Genomic DNA, 24220 nt, shown 5'->3' on the forward strand with positions numbered 1-24220 from the left:
TTGAAATCTGCAAAATGTAATTATGGGAGAGATAAAGATGAACCATTTTTTAGGATTTTTGAAGTCCAATTAGGCCTTCTCCCATTCCTTCTTCCGAAGCTCCTTTCTTTGGATTTTCCCAGAAATTGTCTTGGGTAAGTGTTGAACAAATTCTATCTAATGAGAGAGAGAAAGAAAATACATCAATTCTGATTGCAAGCTGCATTCATTTTGTGAAGGATAAGGATCTCTTGAGTCTTGAAACTGCAAGGAAAATTACACTGTAATTCTTACAGTAATTCCAAGTATTGTACTTGCCTTTCTGGGGTACTTGTATGGAGCTGTAACTTTTTTGACATGGTCTTGCAGTTCAGTAATCAATTTTGCTTTATCATGCAACTGATAGGCATGAGACAGGATGATAAATGCTTTCACAACCTACAATGGAATCAAGTGAAGGATATATATATAGATAGATATAGATATATATCTCAATATCAGGCAGTAAGAAAGGACAGAGAGAGCTCACTGGACACAGCAGCACCATGGACAGATCACTGGGTAAGAGCAGACAAGAAACAAGGCCATTCCCAGGAGCATCCCCAGATGGCGATTTTACCATGGAAGGGCAGGTGTGTGTTCACATATCATCTAGATCAAGGCCGCTCAGCTTCAGCCCTCCTGCTTATGTTGGCCTGAAACTCCCATAATCCTTGGCTATTGGCCACTGTGGCTGGGAGTTATGGGAGTTGTAGTCCAAAAACAGCTGAGGGGCCTAAGTTGAGTAAGCCTGATCTAGATTTACGTCGAATCCCTGACAGCTATAGGGGAGCACTCCACACACGATTGGGGTTTTGGAATGTAGCCCGATTTATGTCCGGGGTAAAAAAATCCACTTTTTGCTTTGGCGTTTTGGGGCAGATTCAAACTTGCAGGAAAGCCTTACCGTAAACCCTCAGGTTTAGTTACGCCTACTGTCTGGGAAAGCTCCAGGCAACATTAGGATGTTGTTCCAGCAAGAAGATAACGGAGGCCTTGAATAGGCCCATCCTCAGGCTCTGCCACTTTGACAGGACCTGCTGATGCTAAAAGGAGCCATGACTCCCAGTGCTGGCTTCCAATGCTGTTGGGGCTCCTCTCCAAAAGGGCAGCTTTGGAGACGCCTTCTGGAGCCGATTCCTTTGCCCAGGCTTCCCAGGCTTCTGTGCCTCCAGACCCTTTCTCTGATAATAGGGGGCCTGACTCCCGGACTGCAGCACGAGCTTACCTCTCCTCGGATGGGATCGGGGCTGCTGACAACAGCTGATTCCGCTACTGCTGGATGTTCTGTCAAAGCATGTTCCACTTCATACGGCCCAATGCGATATCTAATAGATAGAAAGAGTTTGGTCTTGGCCACTTATCAGCCTGAACCAAAGCCTTGTGCATACTGCACTGGCTGCCAGTTTGTTTCCAGATACAATTCAAGGTGCCAGCTATTGCCTTTACAGCCCTAAACAAACTGGGCCCCGGGTACCTTAGGGACCGCCTGTTCCCAGCTGAACCTATACACTGACTAGATGGGCTGGGAGGGCTCTGCTCTTGGTGCCGACACCTTATGAGGCCTGTTTGTCGAGCCCGTGGGACAGGGCCTTCTCAGTGGTTGCCCCCAGGCTGTGGAACCTGCTCTCAGCTGAGATCCACATGGCTCCCTCTCACCCAGCCTTTAAGAGGAAAGTGAGGGCTGCCCTTTTTATCCAGGCTTTTGACCAAAGAGCTTTCCCTTGCTCTTTTAAAATTTTTAGCTACATTTGTTCTGCTTTTATGTTTTTGTTACAAATATGACGAAAATTTATATACCACTTTTCACTAAGTTCCCAAAGTGGTTTACATAGATATGAATGAATGAATGAATATATATTTATAATATTTATTGCCCTCCTCCCTCCCCGATGTCAGCAGTGACACGTTATGTTGATGGCATCTCTGGCTTTTATGTATTACCAGAAACACGGAGTTATGCAAAGGCTGAGAAGAAACACACCCAGAGGACAAGATGATATCATCTGCTCTCCCCACAAACCGGATGTAGCCATCTCCATCCATGATCCCTCTGTCCCCGGTGAGGTAGAAGTCTCCGTGTTCTGTTGCAGCCGTTTTCTCTGGATCATCCTAAGGGCGACAAAGGAGCATCTGTGAGGCTGATGATCACATAAGGACTGTGACACCAAATCTGGCAAGGCTTTTTCCAGTGACCGGGAAGACCAGGAGGCAGCTGATGAATTGTCCTTGGGTCACGATTCTTTGTTCTTCATGACTTACATCTGGGCTCTTCTCATGATCCAAAGCAGGGTTGTTGGAGGCAGCAGCAGCAGCAGCAGCAGCAGCAGCAGGAAGAGGAGGTTGGCCATACAAGTGCCTTAACCGACTTGTTCTGCAAACTCCAGACTGTTGCCCTGGGCCAACTGGAGCATTTTGTGTGGGCACTGTTGAACCGTGTACTATAGACACGTTAAAATAGTGTTAACACATATACTCGTGGCATTCACTCACACACACACACACACACACACACACCCCAGGTGGAGATACTCGAATAGAAAGAGGGGTGGTGAAAGAGGGCCAGTGTATTTGTTCCAAGGTGTGGGGGAAAGACTTGTGAAAGTTAAAGCCACAGAGCATAAATGCTACCTCTTCTTCTCTCCAAGCGCCTGTCTAGTTTCCAGCCCCAACTCAGATCCCCTTCCAAAGAGCCCGCGGCTTCCACCTGCCCCAGATGCTCCATTTAGTTCCCTCTTACCACATAGCCAAGGAAGAGGCCTAAGGGCCTTGTGGGTTTGATTCTAACAGCAATGTCGCCTTCTTTCCCGGGAGGCAGGCGATTACAATGCTCATCGATAATCTAGAGAGAAGGACAGACAGTGCTTTGTAACTGCCCACAGCCCCATGGCTTCACTAGCACGGCAGCATTACAATCTCATGAGGTCGGTTGATTTAAATTGTATGGACCATTATGACTACGAAGGTTCTCCACACTAGAAATGCTCCCACCTGGACATCATAGGGTGGAAAGGGCTTCCCCATAAACCCAGGCTTGGCCTTCATGCCTCGTCCAGTTCCACATAGCATAGTCTAAGAAAAGAAATGGTAAGTGTGCCATCAGGTTGGTGACTGGCAGTTTTCAACGATGGCTGGTGGCTGATTAACGTACATTTAGATCAGGCCTTGACAAATTTTATTTGAATCTAGGATTGATTGATTGATTAAGTGCCGTTAAGTCGTTCTAGACTCTTAGCGACCACATAGATAGATTCTCTCCAGGATGATCTGTCTTCAACTTGGCCTTGAAGGTCTATCAGTGGTGCATTACTCTGAGAGATCCTCAGCTCTTCCTCAGTAGCATGTTGAGTACCATCTGACCTGAGGGACCTATCATCTGGCACTACATCGACAATCATTCTGTTTTGTCTATCCATGTGGTTTTCTTGGTAAAATACAGGAGTGGTTTAGCATTGCCTCCTCCCGCGCAGTATGAAATGATGCCTTTATCATTGTCACTGAAGTATATATTGCTGCTGCCCAATATAGGTGCCTGCTTGCTTTAGCTGGAGCCAGCCTCAAAATATAGGAGCCAGACAAGAGATGCTTGACAAAATCACCAGACTTAGTGACAGACATTGTGGAGGGGTGGGGCCCTCAATCCGTATTGATAATATCTAAATGTTGACTTCTGAGGGTCAAAGCAAATGTGGCATTAAACATGCTGGTCTCTTTCTTTCTTTTTCTTTTTAGAAAACAGTATTTGCAGAGGACATCAGTACATTTGGGGGCCATTGCACATTGAGAAGGGGCTTTAACCCTTCCCCCTTCGTGCTGTTTTCCTGATAAAAATCACTTCCAAAGCTGTTCTTTGTCTTGGGAGGGATGTTGCTATGAGCACCAAGAGCAGCTTTTCTCCCCGGGCAAACGTCAGTATGGACAGCAATTTTTTGTTGGAACAGCTGTACAGGGAGAAGGGGTTCAGCTCCCCCCACCTCATGTGTCAAAGTCTCAATCTTCAATTAAAACACGGAAAGACAATGATGTGTTTAATGTCACATCTGGGTTGATGCACACTGAAGATGATATGCCTAAATTGTAACCACCTTGTACCCAAGATGGCAAAGATTAAAATAATCTAAATCGGGACAAATCCCAGGCACCAGGGAGCCATGGCACCTAGAAATTTAATCGTGGTGCCTAGAGCTAGATATTCTACTCCTTCTCCACTAAGGGTTGGAGAGCCAGCTTAGGGGTGGAGAGCCCCTGGTGGCACAGTGGTAAAACTGCTGCCCTGTAACCAGAAGGTTACAAGTTTGATCCTGACCAGGGGCTCAAGGTTGACTCAGCCTTCCATCCTTCCGAGGTCGGTAAAATGAGTACCCAGAATGTTGGGGGCAATATGCTAAATCATTGTAAACCGCTTAGAGAGCTCCGGCTATAAAGCGGTATATAAATGTAAGTGCTATTGCTATTGCTATGAGTGATTACATGTGGGCACGGTCTGTTGTAAGATATTCCCTTAGCGGGTAGGGCTGTAGCTCAGAACAGAGCATCTGTCTGCAAAAGTACCCAAGAAAACTGCCAGAGTTTGTTGGAAGGCATCATTCCCCCTGCTTTTCTGGTGAGAGTTAGAAATTAATGAATTTTCCTGGTGTTGTTTTTTTAAAAATTTTTGTGGTAGTGTGGGCAAGATCTGAAACCGACCCACCAAAGGGCATGCTGCTATCTTTCATGGTTTGGTCTGGGAATTTCAGGTCAGTGAGTGAGTGAGTGAGTGAGTGAAGCCAAAGTAGCTTTACATATACAGCAATAACTGGATGCAAACCTACCGTCTCTGTCTGCCCATATCCTTCATGGATCTCCAGTCCTGTCTGAAGCTTCCACTGTTCCAGCACTTCAAGGTTGGTTGGTTCTCCACCACTCTGACAATTCCTCAGACTTTTGAACTGATATCTGAAGATGGATATGGAAAAGCCTTAGTCTTCCTAAAAGAGATGACATTTCCCACAATGGATGGAGGGTTCAAATCCCTGCTGGTACTATATCTGGCAGCAGTGATCTAGGAAGATGCTGAAAGGCATCATCTCATAGTGCGCAAGAGATGGCCACGGTCAACCCCTCCTGTATTCTACCAAAGAAAATCACAGGGCTCTGTGGGTGCCAGGAGTCGAAATCGACTCGACGGCACACTTTACCTTTACAGACATCCAAGAGGAATAACAGAGCTCTTGATATTAGGACACATTTTCCAAACTCAATTGTTTGCAATTCAGCTTAGCTCAAAAAGAGCCTGGAATAAGTTGTTTTATTTATTGATTACAGTTATAAACTGCCACATCCAAAGACTCTGGGCAGTGTACAACAAGTTTAAAAATATGTAACGACAAACAAAATTTAAAATACACTACTTAAAACAATATAAAAACAATTTTAAAACTATTCAAACCATTTAAAACCAATTAAAATACTTAGGGACAATTTAAAAACCTTAGAAGGCCAGGCAGGGGCGTAGCTATAATTGAGCAAAAGGGTTCAAAGAACATGGGCCCCCAGCTCCTGAGGGCCCTCCAGCTCCACCCCTCCCTATTTTCTTCAATATCGCCCTCATTCTGGGGGGCCGCCAGAGAGAGGGATGAACACGGGCCCCCTCTCCCCTAGCTACGCCCCTGAGGCCAGGCCAGACAAGTAAGACCTTAGGGCTCTTTTAAAGGCCAACAGTGAGCCTAAACTGCAGATATCTGCTGAGAGTGCATTCCAGAGGCCAGGAGCAGCTGCAGAGAAGGCCCGGTTCTGAGTCGCCACCAGACTCCCGGTGGTAACTGGAGGTTCATCCTTAATTGTAAGGGTGTCTGTGTGTGTTTGTGCATGTGGGTCCTGCAAGTGAGAGTCACTGGGTGGGTTCAGACAGTCGTCTATATCATAGTTGGAATCCAAGTTCTTCACTGCAGGGCCCAAGAGCCAGTGACGGTTCCCACCAACCCTACGTGCAACTCCCTGATTAGTTTTTTTATTGGGCATTTGTGAAGCTTTGGCCGAAGTGGAATACTCTGCACAGCCCCCCCCCCTCCAGCACCATGCCAAGACAACCATCCCCACTGCGCAGTGCTGCACTTTCCTGAGCACTGGGAGCGGGGTGGGGGGGGGGTGGCTCCTTTGAGGGAAAGAGAGCCCTCTCGAGCCCCTGCGCCATTTTGGAAGCCATGCGTGGAGAGCTGGGATGTGGAGCCCTTCCCGGTGCTTTCTGCCTAGAGCTCTGAAGAGAGGGCTCCTCCATCGCTCCTCAAGGGCCCTCCCAGCACTGAGAAAAGCCCAGTCCTGTGCCAAGGTCAGCGCACTGAGCAATGGCTCTCATGTTGAAAAACCGTTGTAGGAGATCGGAAGGAGCAATGAACACATCAGCCCAGGTATTTTGCAATAAACTCTGCGGTAGGTTGCAAAACAGACAACTAAATAAACAGACAAATGTTTTTAAACACGTTGTAATCTCCTTTCTGCCTTTTCTTTAACCTTAAATAAAAAGAACAATATTAAGAAGTTGTTACTATATTATGAAGTTTTAGAAAATTCTACAATGTAGTTGTACCTGCTAACATTATGTTGCAGAAGCATACGAAAAATAGTTGGTGTGCCGCAGAAAGTTGTCACAGGGTACTTGGCGAGAAGCTAGGAATTAAAAGGGGGAAAATCTCATAAATCACTAATTTTGCAAGCTAATTTTAAACATTTTTGAGGCATTGCAAGAAATGTGTGATACAGTGGTTATCATTTATATACCGCTTTTCAACCCCAAAAGTTATCAAACCAGTTTACATAGCAAAAAAAAAGAAAGAAAAAAAAAGGAGAGGTTCCCTGCTCCAAAAGAGATCACAATGTTAAAAAAAACATGCACATTGCAATTACCACTGGAGAGACGCCATATTGGGCTGAAGTGGGCTCTTCCTCTGCTAAATAAGCGAGCTACCAGCACCACCTTAAAAGGTGACTCTTAGCAGGAGTATTTACCCATACTGTGAGGTCATTCACACAATTGAAAACTATGTTCTACCCAGGTTTGGGAACTGTGTGTACTCCCAATTTTTGATTGCGTGGAAGCAAGGTTAGAAAAAAACCTGGGGAGCTTTTTTCCTACCTTGCTTCCACACAATCACTTCTACCCAGGTTTTCCTCCAACCTTGCTTCCACACAATCAAAAATTGGGAGTACACACAATTCCCAAACCTGGGTAGAACACAGTTTTCAACTGTGTGAATGACCTCTGTATTTACCCAAATAGAAGATGACTCTGAATTTAAAATGGCCTCCTTAAACATATGGCCTCCTTAAACAAATTTGGGCTATGCTATTTAACCAAAAGGAAGAGAGCCCTAAATTGGACAAGCCCCCCAATTTCTAATATCAAAGAACTTGGAAAAGTCCTAGTCTTGGATTCAGGTAAATACAGTATGTGTACCATCGACAAGCTGGGCACATCCCAATTGTCCTGCCCTCTCAAAAGAAGAATGTTTTGTTTTGTTTTTAGATGTGATTGTTAACAGCCATGAACGAGCTCCTTGCACAAAACTGCAGGTGCAAAAATTATTTAGACACTTTATTTCTTGATAAACCTTGAGCTCAAATTCCAAAGAAAGGTAGAGGGTCAAGTTCAGAGGATGTTAAAGTATGTAATGTAATTTCTTAGTGCCATCTGCTGACACTCCATAACAAAACCGAAGTCTTTTAAAAGTTAGAATAAAAGCAAGGGGGTTGCACAAGGGCCCCTGATGTGTCCTCACAGTTCTTTGAAGAATGCACACTCGGTTAGGATGTCTGCCCCCTTTCCCTCACCTTGGACTGTCTGAGCAAAACTGGTCTTGTGGTAGGGAGCTTGGATTGTCCCCTTGGCTTAGCAGGATCTGCCTTGATTTGCATTGGATTTGCATTTGGATTTGCATTTGGATGCATTTGGACATATGGGCTCTGCAGGGTATTCTCCTTAGGGGTTGAGGCTGTCGCTCAGGGGAAGAGCCTCGGCTTGGCATGCAGAAGGTCCCCGTTTCCTTCCCTGGCAGCATCTCCAGGTGCATCTCCAGGCTGGGAACTGAGACGCCTGCCTGGAACCTGGGAGAGCCATTGTCAGTCATACATTCCCATTGAGGTCATCTGGAGAAGTCCGTCTCCAGTTGCCACTGGCTTGGCTGGCAGCCACACGGGGGTGGGCCTCCTTGGTTGCTGCCCCGAGACTGTGGAAGGTGCTCCCGACTGAAACACGATCCTCCCCATCTCTGGCAATTTTAAAAAAGCCTTTGAAAATCCACCTCTTCACCCAAGCTTTTTCAGCTTTTTAAATCTTTAGGTTTTAATCTGTTTTGACTTTTTACATTGTTTTTAAGTTTTATGTATGTTTTAACTTCTTGTATGTTATTGTTAACTGCCTTAGAGACAAAAGTTTGGGGCAATGTACAAATTTGATAGATAGATAGATAGAACACTGAGCAAAATATAGACCAAGGGTCTGACTCCGTATACAACAGCGTCCCTGTTCCTGTGTTCCAGATGGCCAGCAGATGGTGCTAAAATATTATGCAGCATCCTTTAATGTCTGGATTTGTCACTATATCTTGAAATTTGAGCTAAAGGTGGCATAACTTACAGCCTGGAAGAGCTGCTTGATTCATGGAAGAGCTTGGAGGCAGTCCCTTTGGGAGGAAGCTGCTGTGAGCACCCCACCTATGCATGAGCTGTTCTGCGTGTACATCGGAGAGAGTTCCTTAATGCTGTGTGTTTTCCTCTAACTGTTCTGCACCTTTCAGCTCTAGGCAATGACGTGCTGCTTACCTTTAGAACAGCGGTCGGGTCAAACTGCAGCATGCCGTGTGCAAAGATGCATGAGCCTTGGATCCATGGACAATACAAAGCACTAAAGGCGAATTTTACCCAGCCTGGATCAGACAGACCCCACATAACATCTGTAGGATTTATTTCCATCCAAAACCTGTAAATAATGAGGCAAAAACCAGGCCTGCAGATTACACTGAATGTGAAATGCAACTTGAGTGATGTCCAAGGATCAGACTAGAGGTGAAGCGAGAAATCAGGGATTTCTTGATTTTTAAGATTATTATAAAGCAGTTGCTTGAGATAGGCTTGCCAGCCTTCCAGTATTGGCTTTGAGTTTCCAGTTAATACCCCCTGGGAGTTTTACCACAAGTTTACTGTGAGGCTTTACTGCAAATTCGAAGTTGCCCCAAAAAAAGAAAGAAAGAAAGATGAAAAAAGTAGATTTTTTAAAACCCTGGATATAAATCAGGCTACACTCCAATGCGCAGTGAAAAACCTGAATCGTGTCTGATGTGCTCCCCAACAGCTTGCAGGGACTTTGGGGTAAATCTGGCTGATATGTGAACGCACCCCCTTCATTCTGGAGGGGGTACAAACTAAAAGCCGGGTGTGAAAAACGTCCAGGTGATCGCCAGAAACTGGACTGAAAAGCTGCTGACAGGTGGCTTCCCACATGGGTCTGTCTGGCACTGGCTGCATATTCTGTGAGTTTTAACTTCTTGGGCATGACGCAGCAGCAAGCATGCCGAGTGGCAGTCCAGGGCAGAGGTCAAGCCTGGCACACTTCATTCAACTGCTGGAATCTGCCAAAGTACAATAAACCTCTGACTTGAAGACTCTGTCGGGCAGCCACCTCTGTCCGTCTCAGCAATCTGGGCTGGGAAAAGAGAGAGAGAGAGAGAGAGAGAGACCTACCGTGCACCAAACGTCAGTCCTATCCCCAAACTGCTACAGGAATGCTCCACCATCTTGGGATTGCCTGTGGTGCCACTGGTAAAGTAGATGGTCATTGGATCTTGACTCTTTGTTTTAACAGGCTGGTGCTCATCAGATGCAGCTCTTTGAAAGAGAGAAGCAGGGTGGGCTATCTGCCATTGAATCCAAGGACTTAATGCAGCCTGTGGAACATAGGGAGCTCCCTTCTACTGAGTCTATCTAGCTCAGCATTGGCCACGCTGACTGGTGGTGGCTCTACAAGTGTAGTCTGATCTGGAGAGGAAACCTGGGACCTCTTGCATGCAAAGCAGACACTCTGCCATGGAGCTACAGCTCCCTCCCCCAGGCGTCTAGGATCTGAGTGTGGTCTGTTGATTTGGGGTACATAGGAAGTTCCCTTATGCAGGGTCAGACACATTGGCCCATCCAGCTCAGTACTGTCTGCACTGACTGGCAGCAGCTCTCCAAGGCAGGAGTCTTGCCCAGCCCTATCTGGAAATGCTGCTAGTGAGTGAATCTGGGACCTTCTGCTTGCAAAGCAGATGCTCTGCCACAGAGCTCTGGCCCCACCCCCCAAGGTGGCACACACGGGTCTCCCATACTGGCACTGACCACACCAAGACCTGCTTAGCTCCAGGCAGGTGGTCACATCACCTTCCCTTAGACCAGGCTCTGGGATGCGTCTCATCAGGCAGGAGCGATCCTCACTTGAGCAGGTTATGGAAGTCCAGCCAGCCTTCTCTGCTGCCTTTGGAGACCAGCATCCGGCTTTTCAGCAAGGGGCCACTAGATCCAACTGAATCTACTAAAGGTGCCATGGCATCGTTTGTAATGATGCATTTGGCCTTCGAGGTTTGGAGTCTGTACAGAATATCTTTAGCTGTCAGTAGGATTGTGGCTGGAATAAAGACAATCCCTAGGAGTAAGGGGGGAAAAGGTGAGATTAAATTATTTATGGTCAACACCCATCTGAGAAGTATTTCTGAACGTGCTGGCAATGTTCATGTTTGTGGATGTTCATGCTTGTGGATGTTCATGCTTGTGGATGCATAGCATGAATATTTATATACCGCTCTTCAACCAAGGTTCACAAAGCGGTTTACAAAGAGAAAGGCATAAATAAAATGGTCCCCTGTCCCCAAAGGGCTCACAGTCTAAAAAGAAATGTAAGGCAGATACCAGCAACAGCCACTGGAGGGATGCTGTGCTGGGGGTGGATAGGGCCAGTTGCTCTCCCCTTGCTAAATATAAGAAAATCACCACTTGAAAAGGAGTCTCTTTGAGTTCGCATACTAGGATGTTATGATCTTTATGGAGCACCGGTGGGCAAGAGGCAGGTACTGGAAGGCTGGAGGTAACCTGCAGATACATCAGTTTCACAAAAATCTGGAGGAGAAAAAAACCCTAAGGGGGCAAATGCTGCCTTCATAACTACTCCAGTGTGACTACCCCAATGTGACTAAATGGAGTGGGAGGTTTACAGACTTAGAAGGCAGTTAACAGACAACCCAGATCGGTGGAGCTAATGGAACTCATGGCAAGGAGGAAGGAAGGAAGGAGGATTTGAACAAAAAGAGCGGGAAATTTATCAGCTTCAAGAATACTCCCTCAAGATAGTCACAACCCCTTCTGCTTCTGAGGGGGAAAGGTGTCTAAAAATGTCCTCCATGCTCAGGCACAGTCTCAGGTAATAGATGCACACCAGGGATATATTGCAATGTTTTGACATATACTGATATCTGGCCATGGTTCATAGTGCAGAGTTCAAGTTACTCACCTGCTCTCATGCAGCCTACGGTGATCAGCCACCACTCAGGTACCCTTGGCAGCATTATTAGGACTCTGTCTCCCTTGGAGAGCTTGCAGGCTTGAGAGAGCACGTTGGCTGCTTTCCTGGAGAAGAATCCCAGCTCCTCGAAAGTCCACCTCACCTCGTCACCTTGGTCGCCAACCCACCAGAGAGCTGGGTTGGGAGGTCTCCTTCCATCCTATCAGACACAAAATTGTTTTGTTTTGTTTTTTAAAATAATGCAGAAAAGACTGGAATGAAGTCGTATTATTCTGGGAGACCATGTAGGACTCCACAAGGTTCATCTTCCAAACCTCATTGTCTGCATGCTTATCCTTGGAATAACAGAGATCTCTCCGGGCCGGGTAGCCCACCCAATCAGATGATGCCGCTCACACAGGGACTGGACCCCAGCAAGGGGCGACTCTAAAACAATGAGTTTGGGGGAGCAAAAGGGTGGCAAAGGAAGCAGGATTTTTGCTGCACATTAAATACTTACAGAGGCAAGGTAATTAATGTTGTTAGTTTATGGATGAAGCCTGCTTGATTTTCAAACTAAAAAGAAAATGGGCCAGATTCCTCTTGGAAAACACGGCCTTTTCGGATTAGGCCAAACCTGTCAGTCTGCTTTCCCAAGCTAGTTTCCTTTTCCTCTCCAAGACCATGAGGCAGAAAAGAGCCACATGGGGAGAGACGTCAGTGCCAGAGCAACTGGAATCTGCAGGGGAGAGGACCCTGCACCCCGCTGCACACAGGATCCCCCCCCCCCGCCCCGGACCAGTTCCTGGCCAGGAAGGAAGCTCAGCGGTTGTCCTGGCTGCTGGGAGGCTGGAAGAGTCTCCCACCTCCCTGGCTGCATCGGTTTCTGCTGCTTGTGCTGAGGTAGCCAAGGAAACCAATTCAAAAAAACTGTAGCACCAGAACATGCTATGGCAATATTGTCTGACACTTTGCTGTCTGCTGGATGGGAGAGCTGGAAGTGTCTTTGGAGGAGTCGTGCCTGCTACCTCTTGCCGTCACCCCAGAGCTTTCCTTGTAGATCATCTCGCTCTACCGTGCCTTCGAACCAAGATGGCAACACCTTATACTTCCTGAAAATATCTTATGAATGTATCTCCCAAGAGCCTTTGCAGCCTAATTCATTATATTAGAATGCAGTTCATAGCCCCAACTTGGTACATCAAGTGCTCTGGTTCAAGGGACAACAACAACAATACAACAAATATTTACATACCGCCTTTCAACAAAAGTTTCCAAAGCGGTTTACATACATAGAGAAATAACAACTAAATCAATATGATGGCTAAAGGAGAGCAATTGTGGCTGACGATCTGAAATGGTGGAGGGAGGTATGCAGTTGCTCTGATCAAGGGCGGCCAATCAATTTCTTGAGGGTACGGCTCACAGTAGCAGGCAGCTGTAACGCCAAGGAGCAAACACACCTTATCCCTTTGGCTCCATTTATCCAGCACGTCGACTGCAAAATTAAAATGCTCTGGCACATCTTTGAAGAGGGCTTCAGAGTCAGCAAAACCCGGCCATGGAAATCCACTGCAGGTCTGGCTCTTGATTCCATAAGGCAACCTATAATTGATGCTAGCCGACTTTAAACGTGGGAGCTTGGAGAGAAGCTTCATTGTCCTTATCAGGGGTTATATCACCTGCACGGAAACACAAGTGAACCAAATGACCATTCCATCGAATTAGAACAACACTGCTGGAGGACCAAGACTAGGTCAGGGCTTGAAGCATCCCAGGCGCCCGGGAGCCACGGTGCCTTGAAATTTAGCCATGGCACCTAGAGGAGGTTATTGAGAGGCAGAATTATTTAATGAAATATTTATTTGTCCCAGGCTGCCCTGTTTCTTTTCTAAGTGTGTTCCTTGTGAAGGGCATAAGGCGGAACCCACTTACCCTCACTGTTCCCAGCAGAGCTTTTCTGTCAGGCTCCCAGAAGCCTCCCTGCCTATGTTCAAGTCTCCAGGCTTGGAGATCACACTCTGTATATGCTCAGGAGCCTCACAGCAATCATGAGTCTTCCGTGTGTACATATGGGGACAGGTCAATTAGTGGCAACGGGTTCGTTGCCCCTAGATTTGGCTACAACCGATCAAATTGAAATGGGGAACAGATGCATGACTTCCCTATGTGGGCCCCCCCCCACTAAACCCCGGAAGTAACTCAAAATGAGTTAAGGCTCTGTCAAGGCCATCCTGCACTCTGGGTGAGCCGTCCTGGCTTTCCCCCTCCTTGCACAAAAAGAGAGCAGTGAGCCGATGTGCGAACCGGCTCAGCAGGCAGAAACAGATACGCATGTGAAGGTATATTTCCCCTCTCCTTTCACCCAGGAGGTCGAGAAAGCTTCCGAGCCTCAGAGATGCACCCCTCAGAAGTACAGAGTTGCTTACTGGACTTTTCTGTTTATGCAGATGCCCTTCCTGGCATCTCTGTACACTCTGTTTCTCGTGACAAAAATCCTTGGCCTGCCTTGGCGATTCACACCTTGTTACACTCAGGAAGAGTGATCAACAGCAATGCATCCTATGCCGGGCCATCCGGGCACCTCTGATCAGAAGGACAGGGCAGGGGGAATGTGCCCCAAGGCGTGTTTTGGGATGTAAGTATCCCCACTCCCATGAGCCACTGTGCTCCTGCTCCTACCCTCACTCATTGGATCCCATCTACACCACACACTTTGGAATCACCAGCAGCTTGGGCCACCTGCTGCCGCGTACCCTCCATCATAACTGGGGGTGTCCCGTTTTTCGTGCCACTTCCTAGGTCGGTCCTCTTACTGATCCAGCCAGCTTGCCTAGCAGCCACAAGATGTGGGCCCCACGGAGGCCCCCTCCTCTCCCTCTACTAATCCCTGCAACCCTCCTGCTTCCAATCATGCTGTCTCAGAGGAACAAGATTCTGCAACCCTCCCCGGAGTCCTGAGGTCCAGATCAGCTGAGGGTGAACGTTTGCCCTGCAGCAGGGACCTCTCTACCCCTTTCAGAGCTCTAAGCTACCCCCGAGCTCTCTCTCTTGCAAGTCTCTTTCTCTTGCCCGCCTGGGAACTTACACAAGTAGGACTCTAAGCTAAAGCGCCTTGCTACAGTTAGATGTATTTGTGATAGTAACCATATAATTCTCTTTTCTGTACCCCCTCCTAAAATAAAAATCTTCTTTTTATTTTGAAGCTTAAATCTTGTCTCAGTCCAGTCATTTCTTGCATCCAAACGTTTGCACAAATTAAAAATGACGTGGAGCTGCCCCCTTAAGAGCTAATTCTCCCGCAAATCCCGAGCATCGGGGTGCTGACCAAACAACCCAGGGCAGTTCCCCTCACCCCACCCCCTTCCACAATGTCCATCACGAAGTCTGGTAATTTCTTGAGTGACCCTGGTCTGGCTTCCAAATTTTTAGACAGGAGAGGTCCGTCTGCACTTGCCACCGGCTCGTCTGGTGGAAACTCAGGGAGGGGCCTTCTCCGCTGCTGCCCCGTGGCTTTGGAATAATGCGTTCCCTGCTGAAAGAAGAGCCTCCCCATCTCTGACCATTTTTTAAAAGTCTTCAAAGTCGCATCTGTTCACCCAGGCTTTTAACTAATACTGCTTTGATTGTTTTTAATGTTGTTTTAGAATATTGTTTAAAAAAAATTAAATTGCGTTTTAAATTTCTTGTTTTTGTTTTTAACTAATGTTTTAATGTTGTTTTTATCTTGTTGTAAACCGCCCAGAGACATAAGTTTTGGACGGTATAAAAATATGTTAAATAAATAAATAAATAAATAAATAACACGGCTCTTTAAATAGAAATGTGGACTATGAGAATACAAACTGAAAATATAAATACTATGATCTTTCTTATTTATAGTCTCTATTACGCCTGCTCTGATTCCATGCAAGTTAGTTGTGACTGATGTCATATTACTGGAACTAGCGGTATGTCAGCCATAAGTAATTTCCTGGCTCAAGACCAATATAGTTCTCTTAGTTTTATAGAATTATTTATTTGTCCACATATTTTGAAACTTGGGCACAATTTAGTGCAGGACTCTTATCAATCCACTCAAACACTAGCTGTCTCCACATAGCTGAAGGGCTGCCCCATAGAAGAAGGAGCAGGCGTGTTCTCTGTTGCTCTTGAAAGCAACACTAGAACCGGTGTGTATGGAATTACAATGATGCCAATTTAGGCTAGACATTAGAAAGAACTTCTTGATGGTAAGAGCTGTTGGACAGTGGAACAGCCTGCCTCATGCAGTGGCGAGGGAGGGGGGGTCTCCGCTGGAGGTTTCCCAACAGAGGCTGTATAGCCATCTCCCGGGGTGCTGGAGCAAATTGGAAACCACTGAGCAGGGGGTTGGTCTAGATGACCTCCCAGGTCCCTTACCACCTAACTATTCTATTTATTCTCTTCTAGGAGTCGTCATTTACGGCTGACTGCATTTTCTACAAGAAATCCCCACATTTCCCAGATTATAGTGTAAAGCAGTTTACATATACATACCTGCAGATGACTTACCAGGTCCCTCACTCGAGATTGTAGAGACCCAAAGGAAAATCTCCGAAGGTCTAACGAACTATATGTGATTGATGACTCCTTAACATGAAGCACTTGAAGTAAATATTAACTTCAACCTGAAATATAGTTTGGAATGTGGCTAGTATTTTTCCCTCCTAATTGGGTGTTAATCTTTCACAGGAACTTTACTCAAGAGCAAAAGCAATCCTGCCCCCGGCTTCTATTGTCTAAGTTAACATCTGCTGGAATGTATGGTGAGACTCCGAAGCCCGGTCCAGCTTCCCTCCCCGGGGTTTCTGCTGGTCTCTTCTTCATTTTGTTTCTTCTTAGATTTTGAGCCCCTCCAGGGATAAGGAACCCACTTATATTTTATTTCCCTTCATAAACCACACTGAAAATTTGTTGCTGTTGAAAAGTGGTTTATACGTATTTGTCATTTGAGTCATCATTTTAGGTGCCAATTTTTGATCTTTTGGAACTCCATTGACACACTAAAACTGAACTGAATGGAAATACCTAGTGCTGGCTGGCATTGATGTAAATAGAGCCAACATGGTGTAGTGGTTAGAGTGTTGGACTAGGACCCTGGAGACCTGAGTTCAAATTCCCACTCTGCCAAGGAATTCACTGGGGCGTTTCCCAGATTATGCGCTGCAACAGATTTGCAACATGTCCACTAAGTGCCCATCCCTATTGCCTGTGTTTTGACATTGCGGTCACTGCACTGTCAGCAGGGTGCCGTTCATATTTCCAATGCCTTGTTTTGGGTTTTATTGGTGTGTTGTAGCCTTATAACAATGTATATGCATTACAGGAAAGTAGCTGTATTTTTCCGTTGTAAGAGGCTTGCCCTGTCATTTATGCATTGCCGTGTGGTTGGATGTGGACGGTTCAAATTGCAGTGCAACGATTTGTTGATTTTTACAGCCCCTTTCCATCCTGTTTATGAAATAATCTTTCTGTGAAATGATTTTTTCTTTTTAAATCCCACCTGGGTTTTTGTGCAAAGGTGCAACCCGATTTTTCATTTGCTTTCAGCTTTTGATTTCGATCGCATTTGCTTTTGTTTTTCATCAGACTTATTTTTCGGACACGTTCATGGTTCCTCCTTTTTTGTGCGGTGTGAATTGGCTGGCTTATTTGGCAGATCAAAGATCTGTTGATATGTAAAGCCACATATATATATATATTTTAAAAATTCACTCTGTTTCTTGCACAAGAGTCAACTTTTGGCCCTAGCTGTTCTTCCCCCTGCTGGCAGCTTTGCACAAAGGCACCGATATATATATATATATTTTAAAAGAGTTAATTGCATCAGTGGATCCCTGCCCCCTCCGCGACTCCCATTGGCCCAAAATGGAGAGGCATGTGAATGTGATTCCGATGGAATATGGACACCCCCATATATGGACACCCCCTGCCCAGAAAACTGGCTGCAGTGGTGGGCAATATGAACGACCAAAACCCTTTCACGATGCGTTGAAAAACACATAGAAGCAGGCGCGTAACAACGATCGGGCAAGGGGAGGCAGTTGTCTGGGGGCCCCACTGCCTGGAGGGGCCCCCCAGAGGCATCTCACATGACTCCCCATTGCCCCCTGCCCAGCCCCAAGGCCCCTCAGCCACTTGCCCTGTTCGCCCTCCTCTCTCCTGCTTGTTCTCCTGGCCCGCAATGGAAGCAGCAGACCAGCTGCCAAGAGCTCCTTTTCTCCCGCCTCTCAGCTGATCGGCGGGTGGGCAGTGGGGCTTCCAGGGAGGCCTGGTGTAGGCCTCTGTGAAGCCTGAACTCGAGTAGGGCCCAGCCAGGAAGGAAGGAGGAGGCAGCCAGAGTGGCCACCACTGTTCTCTGCAGCTGAAGACCCCCTGCTGCCAGGTAGAGTGTGAACTCCTTTTTGTGGTTACCTTCCTTCCCCCCCCCCCGGATATATAGGCATCTGCTTGCCATAGGGCTTTGATATGGGGAGGGGGGAGGGACTGAGAAATATTTATTTTTAAACAGCTTGGAAAATTTGCTGGCTTAAAAAAAACTATCTAAAAAGTCCTATAAGTGGCTTGTTTCATGGCAGAAAATTACAAAAACTTCTGGAAGAAACAGTATTATATTTATTTTATTCATTCATTCATTCATTCATAAATGCACTTATGTTCAAGTGGTTTTGCAATCCAGAAGGTCTGAGGGAGAACTGTGAAGCATGTGTTGTGATTTTATTTTATTTTATTTTATTTTATTTTTCTTGTGTGTGAACTGCTCTCCAATAACTCGCAGGGACTTCAGGGTAAATCTGACCAACATGTGAATGCAGCACCTTCATTCCAGAGGAGATGTGTGTTAAAGGGCTTTCAAAGCCTCGTGTGAAAAACCTCCTGGAATCAAACTTGACTGAATTGGTTCAGAATTCTGAGAAAACAGACACAGGCTCACCCTGCATGGTTGAAACTCTCCTTTGCTAATCTGCAGCAAGGGGGCCATTGTAATAATTAGTGTTGCTAGTGTGTTCTAGGCATTAAAAGTAGCACAAATATATAGTACTCAATGTATATCACTCTATATTGTGATGTGTGCGTGTGTGTATTCAGTGAAATGTATTTCCAGGCAGCATACTTATTTTGGAATATCAGACTTAAATCCTTGGGGACCTGGGGTGTGCGGAGGCCCTGGACTTTGAGTGGGGGGGGGCATTTTAAAATCTTGTCTCTGGGCCCATTCCAACCTTGCTACGCCCCTGCATAGAAGAATGCTGTATTTGCAATTTCAAGCTGCTGCCTCAGACTGTTGCACTTTGCAACACTTTAACCAGCACACATTTCACAGTCCAGAAAATGCCTGGGTGACTCTGGGCAATTCCCTTCTCTCCCAGCTTAACTTAATTCACAAGGTTGTTGTGGGGATGAACATAACCATGCACACTGCTCTGGGCTCCTTGGAGGCAGAACAGGGGAATATAAGTGGGAAAATAAATAAATAGAACGTTGTGGTAGATCTTAGCTTAGCACTAGCACAGACCTTGACTATTTTTCTTGGGATGTAGGAGCCAGCCCCAGAATTTAGGAGCCAGACTATGAATGCTTGGCAAAATTACTGGACTTAGTGATGCCCACTGTGGAGAAGTGGTGGTAAATGGGCTTCCCTCTTATCCCCTTTCCAAGTAGCATACTTAGCACAGAGACAGGACTGTCTGGGACAAAGAAAGATTTCATTAAATAACTCTCCCTCTGAATAGCCTGGTCTAGACACCATATGAACTTTCTAGGCGCCATGGCTCCTTGGTGCCTGGGATTGGTAAAGCCCTGCACTAGAGCAAGGCCATGATTGGAGAAGAGCATAGCTTTGCTTAGCATCCACCCTCCCACACACACACACCTTGATATGAGCTGTTAATCTGCTTGGTTACTCATTTTTAATGCCTGAACTGACATAAGGTTATAGACCAAAGCTGTTTCCACATTAATCGACCCCCCTTTGGACTTGGTATCCTCTGCTTGTACCTTGAACTGCCGTTCAAGATGCGTTTGTTGCTATGATGCGCAGTTCTCCATTTCCAGAAGGAGGTCTGTGGGGGCGCAAGGAACCTTCAGTGTGCCTATGCGGAGGGCTGCTTTGTGCAATCATCCAGACATGGAGGGGAAGGGATTTTTCTGTCTCTCCCTAATCATCTCCCAGAGCCCTTTCCTGCTGAAGACATGAAATCTGTTCCTGAGGGTCATGCAGGCCACGGGAACAGAGTTCGACAACTGGAAAGAGCTTCAGGAGGGCGGGGAGAGAGGCAAACCTTTTGGAATGGTAGACCCATGTGGGTCACACTTCTTGCTTCGGCAAACCCATATATTTGTGGTGATGCTCTTATAGTGAACAGGCAGAGAGCAACGGGCCCTATCCAGCCCCAGCACAGCATCCCTCTGGTTGGTTTTTTTATTTTTAAGATTGTGAGCCCTCTGGGGGCAGAGTGCCAACTATATTGCTATTTTTCTATGTAAGCCACTTTGAGAACTTGTGTAAGAAGAGGGATATAAATATTCATTAATGGTACAGAACATCTATGGGCTCAGAGTGCAAGCAAGTGGGTGGAGCTAATGAGGAGAGGGGGGAGGAGATCTTGCTCTGGGTCAGGCCACTCAGAGGCCCACTGGGCATGTGTGGCGGACTCCAAAATGGCCGTCACGGTGGAGGGAAGACATGGAAAGCCCGAGGAACACCCGAATGGGGTGAGTTATGGCATAACGGAGGCCAGCAGGAGGAGGGGGAACATATGCAGACACATACACCCTGCAGCCTCGGAGAAGCCCTGGAGGGGGTAAGTGGAAGGAAAAAATTTAAAAACATTCACGAATCCCCGCAAACAGCCGGGAGGGTTCAGTCCAGGGTCGAGCAGAACCGGAGGTGGTTCGGCTCGACCCCGAACTGTCTAACTGAACCAGTTCAATGTCGAGCCAGCTCAACATTGAACCAGTTTGCACATCCCTAGTAGACATCTGCACTGGAAAACAGAATTGGGGTGTTAACTGAAGTGGTTGCAGATTAGCCAGTCAATACAAGCTGAGGTCTGTCTGAAAGCCCAAATTATGTTTCATTGCTCTTCATTCCTGGATCAAGAAGTGGTACCATTTGGGCCTTATTTGGTAGAAAGCATGGAAGTGCCTCACCTATGTTCATTTGAGGCTTTGAGGGCTACCAAATCTGATCGAAATTCTGGGGAATTTTCCTCCCCAATACTTTTCACAATAGCAAGCCAGGAAAATAATCATCCCTGCCATGGGATGTGGTGATGGCCACTAGCTTGGATGGCTCATGGAGGACATGTTTATCAATGGCTCTGAATCCCAGTTGCAGGGGAGCAACAGCAGGAGAGAGGGCATGCCTTCATCTCTTGCTTGTGGGCAGGAGCATAGTGAGGCTGGCGGCTGCCCGTTTGTGGTCGCTTTGGGCCCCTGGCCCCGGCCCCCATGTCTGATGTCAGTCGCAGGGGGCTAGCCACACCCCTGCATGTGACATCAGAGGTGGGGGCGTGGTCTCGCTCCCAAACCGGGCTGCGCAGCCCCGTTTGGAAGGTAGATCGACCAATGCAGTACACGTCAATCTCTCTCCTAAACAGGGCCACATGGCCCCATTTGAAAGGGAGATCGATCGGCTCTGCTGTGTTGGCAGTGAGACCAGGAGCAGCTGTCCCTGCCTTTAACTCACGGCCCCTGATTGGTGGCGGCCTGGGTTCTTTGAACCCGTTCGCCCAATGGTGGCTCCGCCCCTGCCTGTGGGCTTCCCAGAGGCATCTGGTGGGCCACTGTGGGAAACAGGGTGTTGGGCTAGATGGGCCTTCTTGGGCCTGATCCTGCAGCAGGGCTCTTCTTCTTATGGGGCTATGGCTGGTAGTGGCCGGCCTCCATGGCCACTTAATTTATAGGATTCTAACCGCACTTCTCTGCCGGTGGATAGATGCAGCTGAAGAGAAGGTGTTTCACTTGGGGCAGGCAGAGGAAATCAGAGAGAGGGAGGGGGAGAGACTGCTGAGTCTTTTTAACAGGGGGTGACTAGCAGTGACACATCCCTGAGGAAAGGTTACTACTAGGCTGGCCTGGTTCACACAACCAATGTGCTGCTGAATGTCAGGCAGAGTTGGGAGGAGGAGGAGGAGGAGGAAGCATGCACACTCCCGGAGAAAAGCCCAGTTGAAGGACCGGGAAGTGACCAGGTGTGAGGTGCAATGGTGGTTCAGATTACCAGTGTCGGCTGCCCGTGCTGACCGACTGTGACTGATTCCTTGACTGGGATTTTCACCACTCCCATGACTGCCTGTCAGGAGCACAAACTCCTCCTCCTCCTCCTCCTCCGCCCAACTTTCAGTGGCACTTTGAGCATGAAGGCCAACCCACTCTTTGGGTCTCTGGGGCATGATTCATAGTTGTGCTGCCTGTTTGGGTGGGTATTTGCTTCCACCAGGCTCCCCTCGCATATGGGAGAGAAAGGTGCCAGAATTCCGTCCCCACCCCCAGTGCTCTCTCATGCAGACGAAACAAAAATGGTTATTATTATTTATTTAATTTACGTAGCGCCTGACTCCAAAGGCTACAAGAGGTTCACAAAAACAAAAACAAACAAAACCAGCTATTAAAACAGGAATTAAAAAATTTAAACAGCAGTAAAAAAATTTAAACATTAAAGATTGCAAAAAGCAATCTTTGGGTGTGTGTGTCTTTTTTATTTATTTAACGTATTTCTATACCACCCAAAACCTACGTGTCTGGGCGGTTTACAAGATAAAAACAAAAGTAAAACATTAGTTAAAAAAAAAACAAGAAATCTAAAAACACGACAATTAATTTTTTTAAAACAATATTCTAAAACAACATTAAAAACAATCAAAACAGTATTAGTTAAAAGCCTGGGTGAACAGATGCATCTTTAAAGACTTTTAAAAAATGGTCAGAGATGGGGAGGCTCTTCTTTCAGCAGGGACCGCATTATTCCAAAGCCTCGGGGCAGCAGCGGAGAAGGTCCGTCCCTGAGTAGCCACCAGACGAGCCAGTGGAAAATGCAGACGGATGGACCTCTCCTGAAGATCTTAATGGGCGGTGGGGTTCATGTCTTAGGGGCTCTTTTGAAGGCTGGTATAGATGTTAAACCACAAATGTCTATAGGGATTGCATTCTATAGCCCAGGAGCGACTACAGAGACATCCTGCTCCCAAGTTGCTGCCAGGCTTGCTGGTGGTGTATGGAAACAGACCTCTCTCAGTCTTAAGGTGCAGCTGGGATCGTGCAGAAGGCAGCACTCACCAAATGTAGTGATGTTGCCCCGGATGCCGCCTCTTGAGTGATGAGAGGCACCTAACCAGAGCACCAGCACATCCCTTTGTTTCTGTTCCCTTCTCAGCACAGCCCCCGCTCACCTCCCTCTGCCTAATTTATATTCCAGCCCACTCGCTCGTCTGGATGCTTAAGGTCCAGCAGATAAACAGGTTATCTTCATCTCGGCATGCCTTGAACAATGACAAAAGCCAGTCGTGCACACGCTCACATCTTCGAAACTTGTTCCCATTCTTTCTTCCTTAATTCATTTCTTCTGATTTTCCCCGTGATTGTCTTTGGCAGCTCTGGAACAAACTCCATCTAGCAAAGCAAAAGGAACAGGAAGGGGGTCCCACTTCTGACACCATAACAACCACTATTTAGTAGGGTGTGACATGTCAGTGGCTGCAGGCCCAGAGTGTGTATCGTTTACACCACTGGGGTAGGCAACCTTGGCCCCGCAGCTCACAATCCCCATCCCTTCATCTCTCTTTCACAACCATTTCTCATCCCCTGTCAATACTTGCCTTCCTTGGATATTTGTAAGGTGCCGTCAGCTTCTTGACGTGTTCCTGCAATTCGTGGGTTAATACTTCTTTGTCTTGCAATTCATAGCCTGGAGACAGGACCACAAAGGCCTTCACCACCTACAAAGCAAAGTTGACAGAAGCAAAGATGCTTATATACCAAAGCTGTAAAACTGTCATGCTCGCCTAGAATGAATCCACTGGGCCTGAAACTTTCTAGTTGTCGCCAACAGTAAAAGCCCAGAAGCTTGCCCCATTCACATGACTTCACTTTCTTCTGCTAAAATCCCCAGGGTGTTTTTTTTAATGCCACTGAAAAAATAAAAGTGGCATTTGAAGAAAGACCCAAGTTAGAGAAGGGACTCCTGACTTTGTTCCTAACTTTTGCTTTCTCACTACCTTCCGCCCCAAGCCCAGGCCCCAGGGAACACCTCCACACAGGGGTATGTGGCCACATTTCATGGCAGTTCCCTTCTGATTACCTCTCCTCTGAGTGGATCTGGGCTGCTGACGGCTGCAGCTTCTGCTACCGCTGGGTGATCCAAAAGTGCACTTTCCACTTCAAATGGCCCAATGCGATACCTACGGAAGGGAAATAAACTCTGTCAACTGGATGGAAATTCACAGACTGTCAATGCAGGGAATTTTACGAGCTGGGCAAGGTGTCCTACCCACATGAGCATTGTCTCTTAAACTGGTCATCTATCTTGACAGTCAAGCAGGAAGAAGGGATAGGTTATGTCATTAGCATCACAGGAACATAGGAAGCTGCCATATACTGAGTCAGACCATTGATCCATCCAGCTCTGTATTGTCTACACACTAATTGGTAGCAGCTCTCCAAGGATTCAGGCAGGAG

The 24220-nt window shown here is 46.9% G+C and overlaps 2 protein-coding genes and 1 long non-coding RNA gene across 8 annotated transcripts in view; 1 reads left to right on the forward strand and 2 right to left on the reverse strand.

Moving 5' to 3' along the window:
* On the reverse strand, positions 1-19612 carry LOC128336708 (acyl-coenzyme A synthetase ACSM3, mitochondrial-like). 5 transcript variants are annotated; one of them, XM_053276753.1, is made up of 15 exons: positions 19541-19612; positions 16040-16170; positions 12985-13203; positions 11531-11741; positions 10462-10669; positions 9733-9876; positions 8815-8971; positions 6584-6663; positions 4830-4953; positions 3010-3090; positions 2759-2860; positions 2003-2130; positions 1247-1346; positions 298-417; positions 1-156 (listed from the first exon to the last, which is right to left on the reverse strand). In XM_053276753.1, exons 3-15 carry the CDS (start codon positions 13177-13179, stop codon positions 70-72), a joined length of 1737 nt encoding a protein of 578 aa, XP_053132728.1. In that variant the 5' UTR covers positions 13180-13203; positions 16040-16170; positions 19541-19612; the 3' UTR covers positions 1-69. The 5 variants fall into 5 exon arrangements, with proteins under 5 accessions (XP_053132728.1, XP_053132730.1, XP_053132731.1 ...); XM_053276755.1 differs by lacking the exon at positions 19541-19612 and adding an exon at positions 17046-17641 and having other exon boundaries at positions 16040-16132; XM_053276756.1 differs by lacking the exon at positions 19541-19612 and adding an exon at positions 17046-17641 and having other exon boundaries at positions 16055-16170.
* LOC128336709 (uncharacterized) overlaps positions 17863-24220 on the forward strand; it is a 14291-nt gene continuing 7933 nt past the window's right edge. The window contains exon 1 of one of the 2 annotated variants that reach the window (XR_008312044.1): positions 17863-17927. This is a non-coding gene — a long non-coding RNA (uncharacterized LOC128336709). Of the gene's footprint in view, positions 17928-20045; positions 20258-24220 lie in introns of those variants that run through there. The other variant, XR_008312045.1, reaches the window with a different exon arrangement.
* LOC128336707 (acyl-coenzyme A synthetase ACSM3, mitochondrial-like) overlaps positions 22065-24220 on the reverse strand; it is a 17559-nt gene continuing 15403 nt past the window's right edge. Inside the window, exons 12-14 of the mRNA XM_053276751.1 lie at positions 23844-23943; positions 23362-23481; positions 22065-23155 (exon numbers count right to left, since the gene is read on the reverse strand). Of these exons, the coding sequence (XP_053132726.1) occupies positions 23060-23155; positions 23362-23481; positions 23844-23943 (316 nt within the window). The 3' untranslated portion in view covers positions 22065-23059. The remainder of the gene's footprint in view (positions 23156-23361; positions 23482-23843; positions 23944-24220) is intronic.

The sequence above is a fragment of the Hemicordylus capensis genome, chromosome 13, assembly GCF_027244095.1.
Source record: "Hemicordylus capensis ecotype Gifberg chromosome 13, rHemCap1.1.pri, whole genome shotgun sequence".
NCBI lineage: Eukaryota > Metazoa > Chordata > Lepidosauria > Squamata > Cordylidae > Hemicordylus > Hemicordylus capensis.

What these genes read in the sequence shown, in the direction of transcription:
- LOC128336708 (XM_053276753.1), bottom strand. Translation starts at nt 13,179, where the DNA reads ATGAAGCTTCTCTCCAAGCTCCCACGTTTAAAGTCGGCTAGCATCAAT. An exon ending in GGACTGACGTTTGGTGCACG is followed by an intron (nt 8,972 to 9,732) that starts GTAGGTCTCTCT and finishes CATTATTTACAG; the next exon opens with GTTTTGGATGGAAATAAATC. An exon ending in TTCCACCCTATGATGTCCAG is followed by an intron (nt 2,861 to 3,009) that starts GTGGGAGCATTT and finishes CCTTCTCTCTAG; the next exon opens with ATTATCGATGAGCATTGTAA.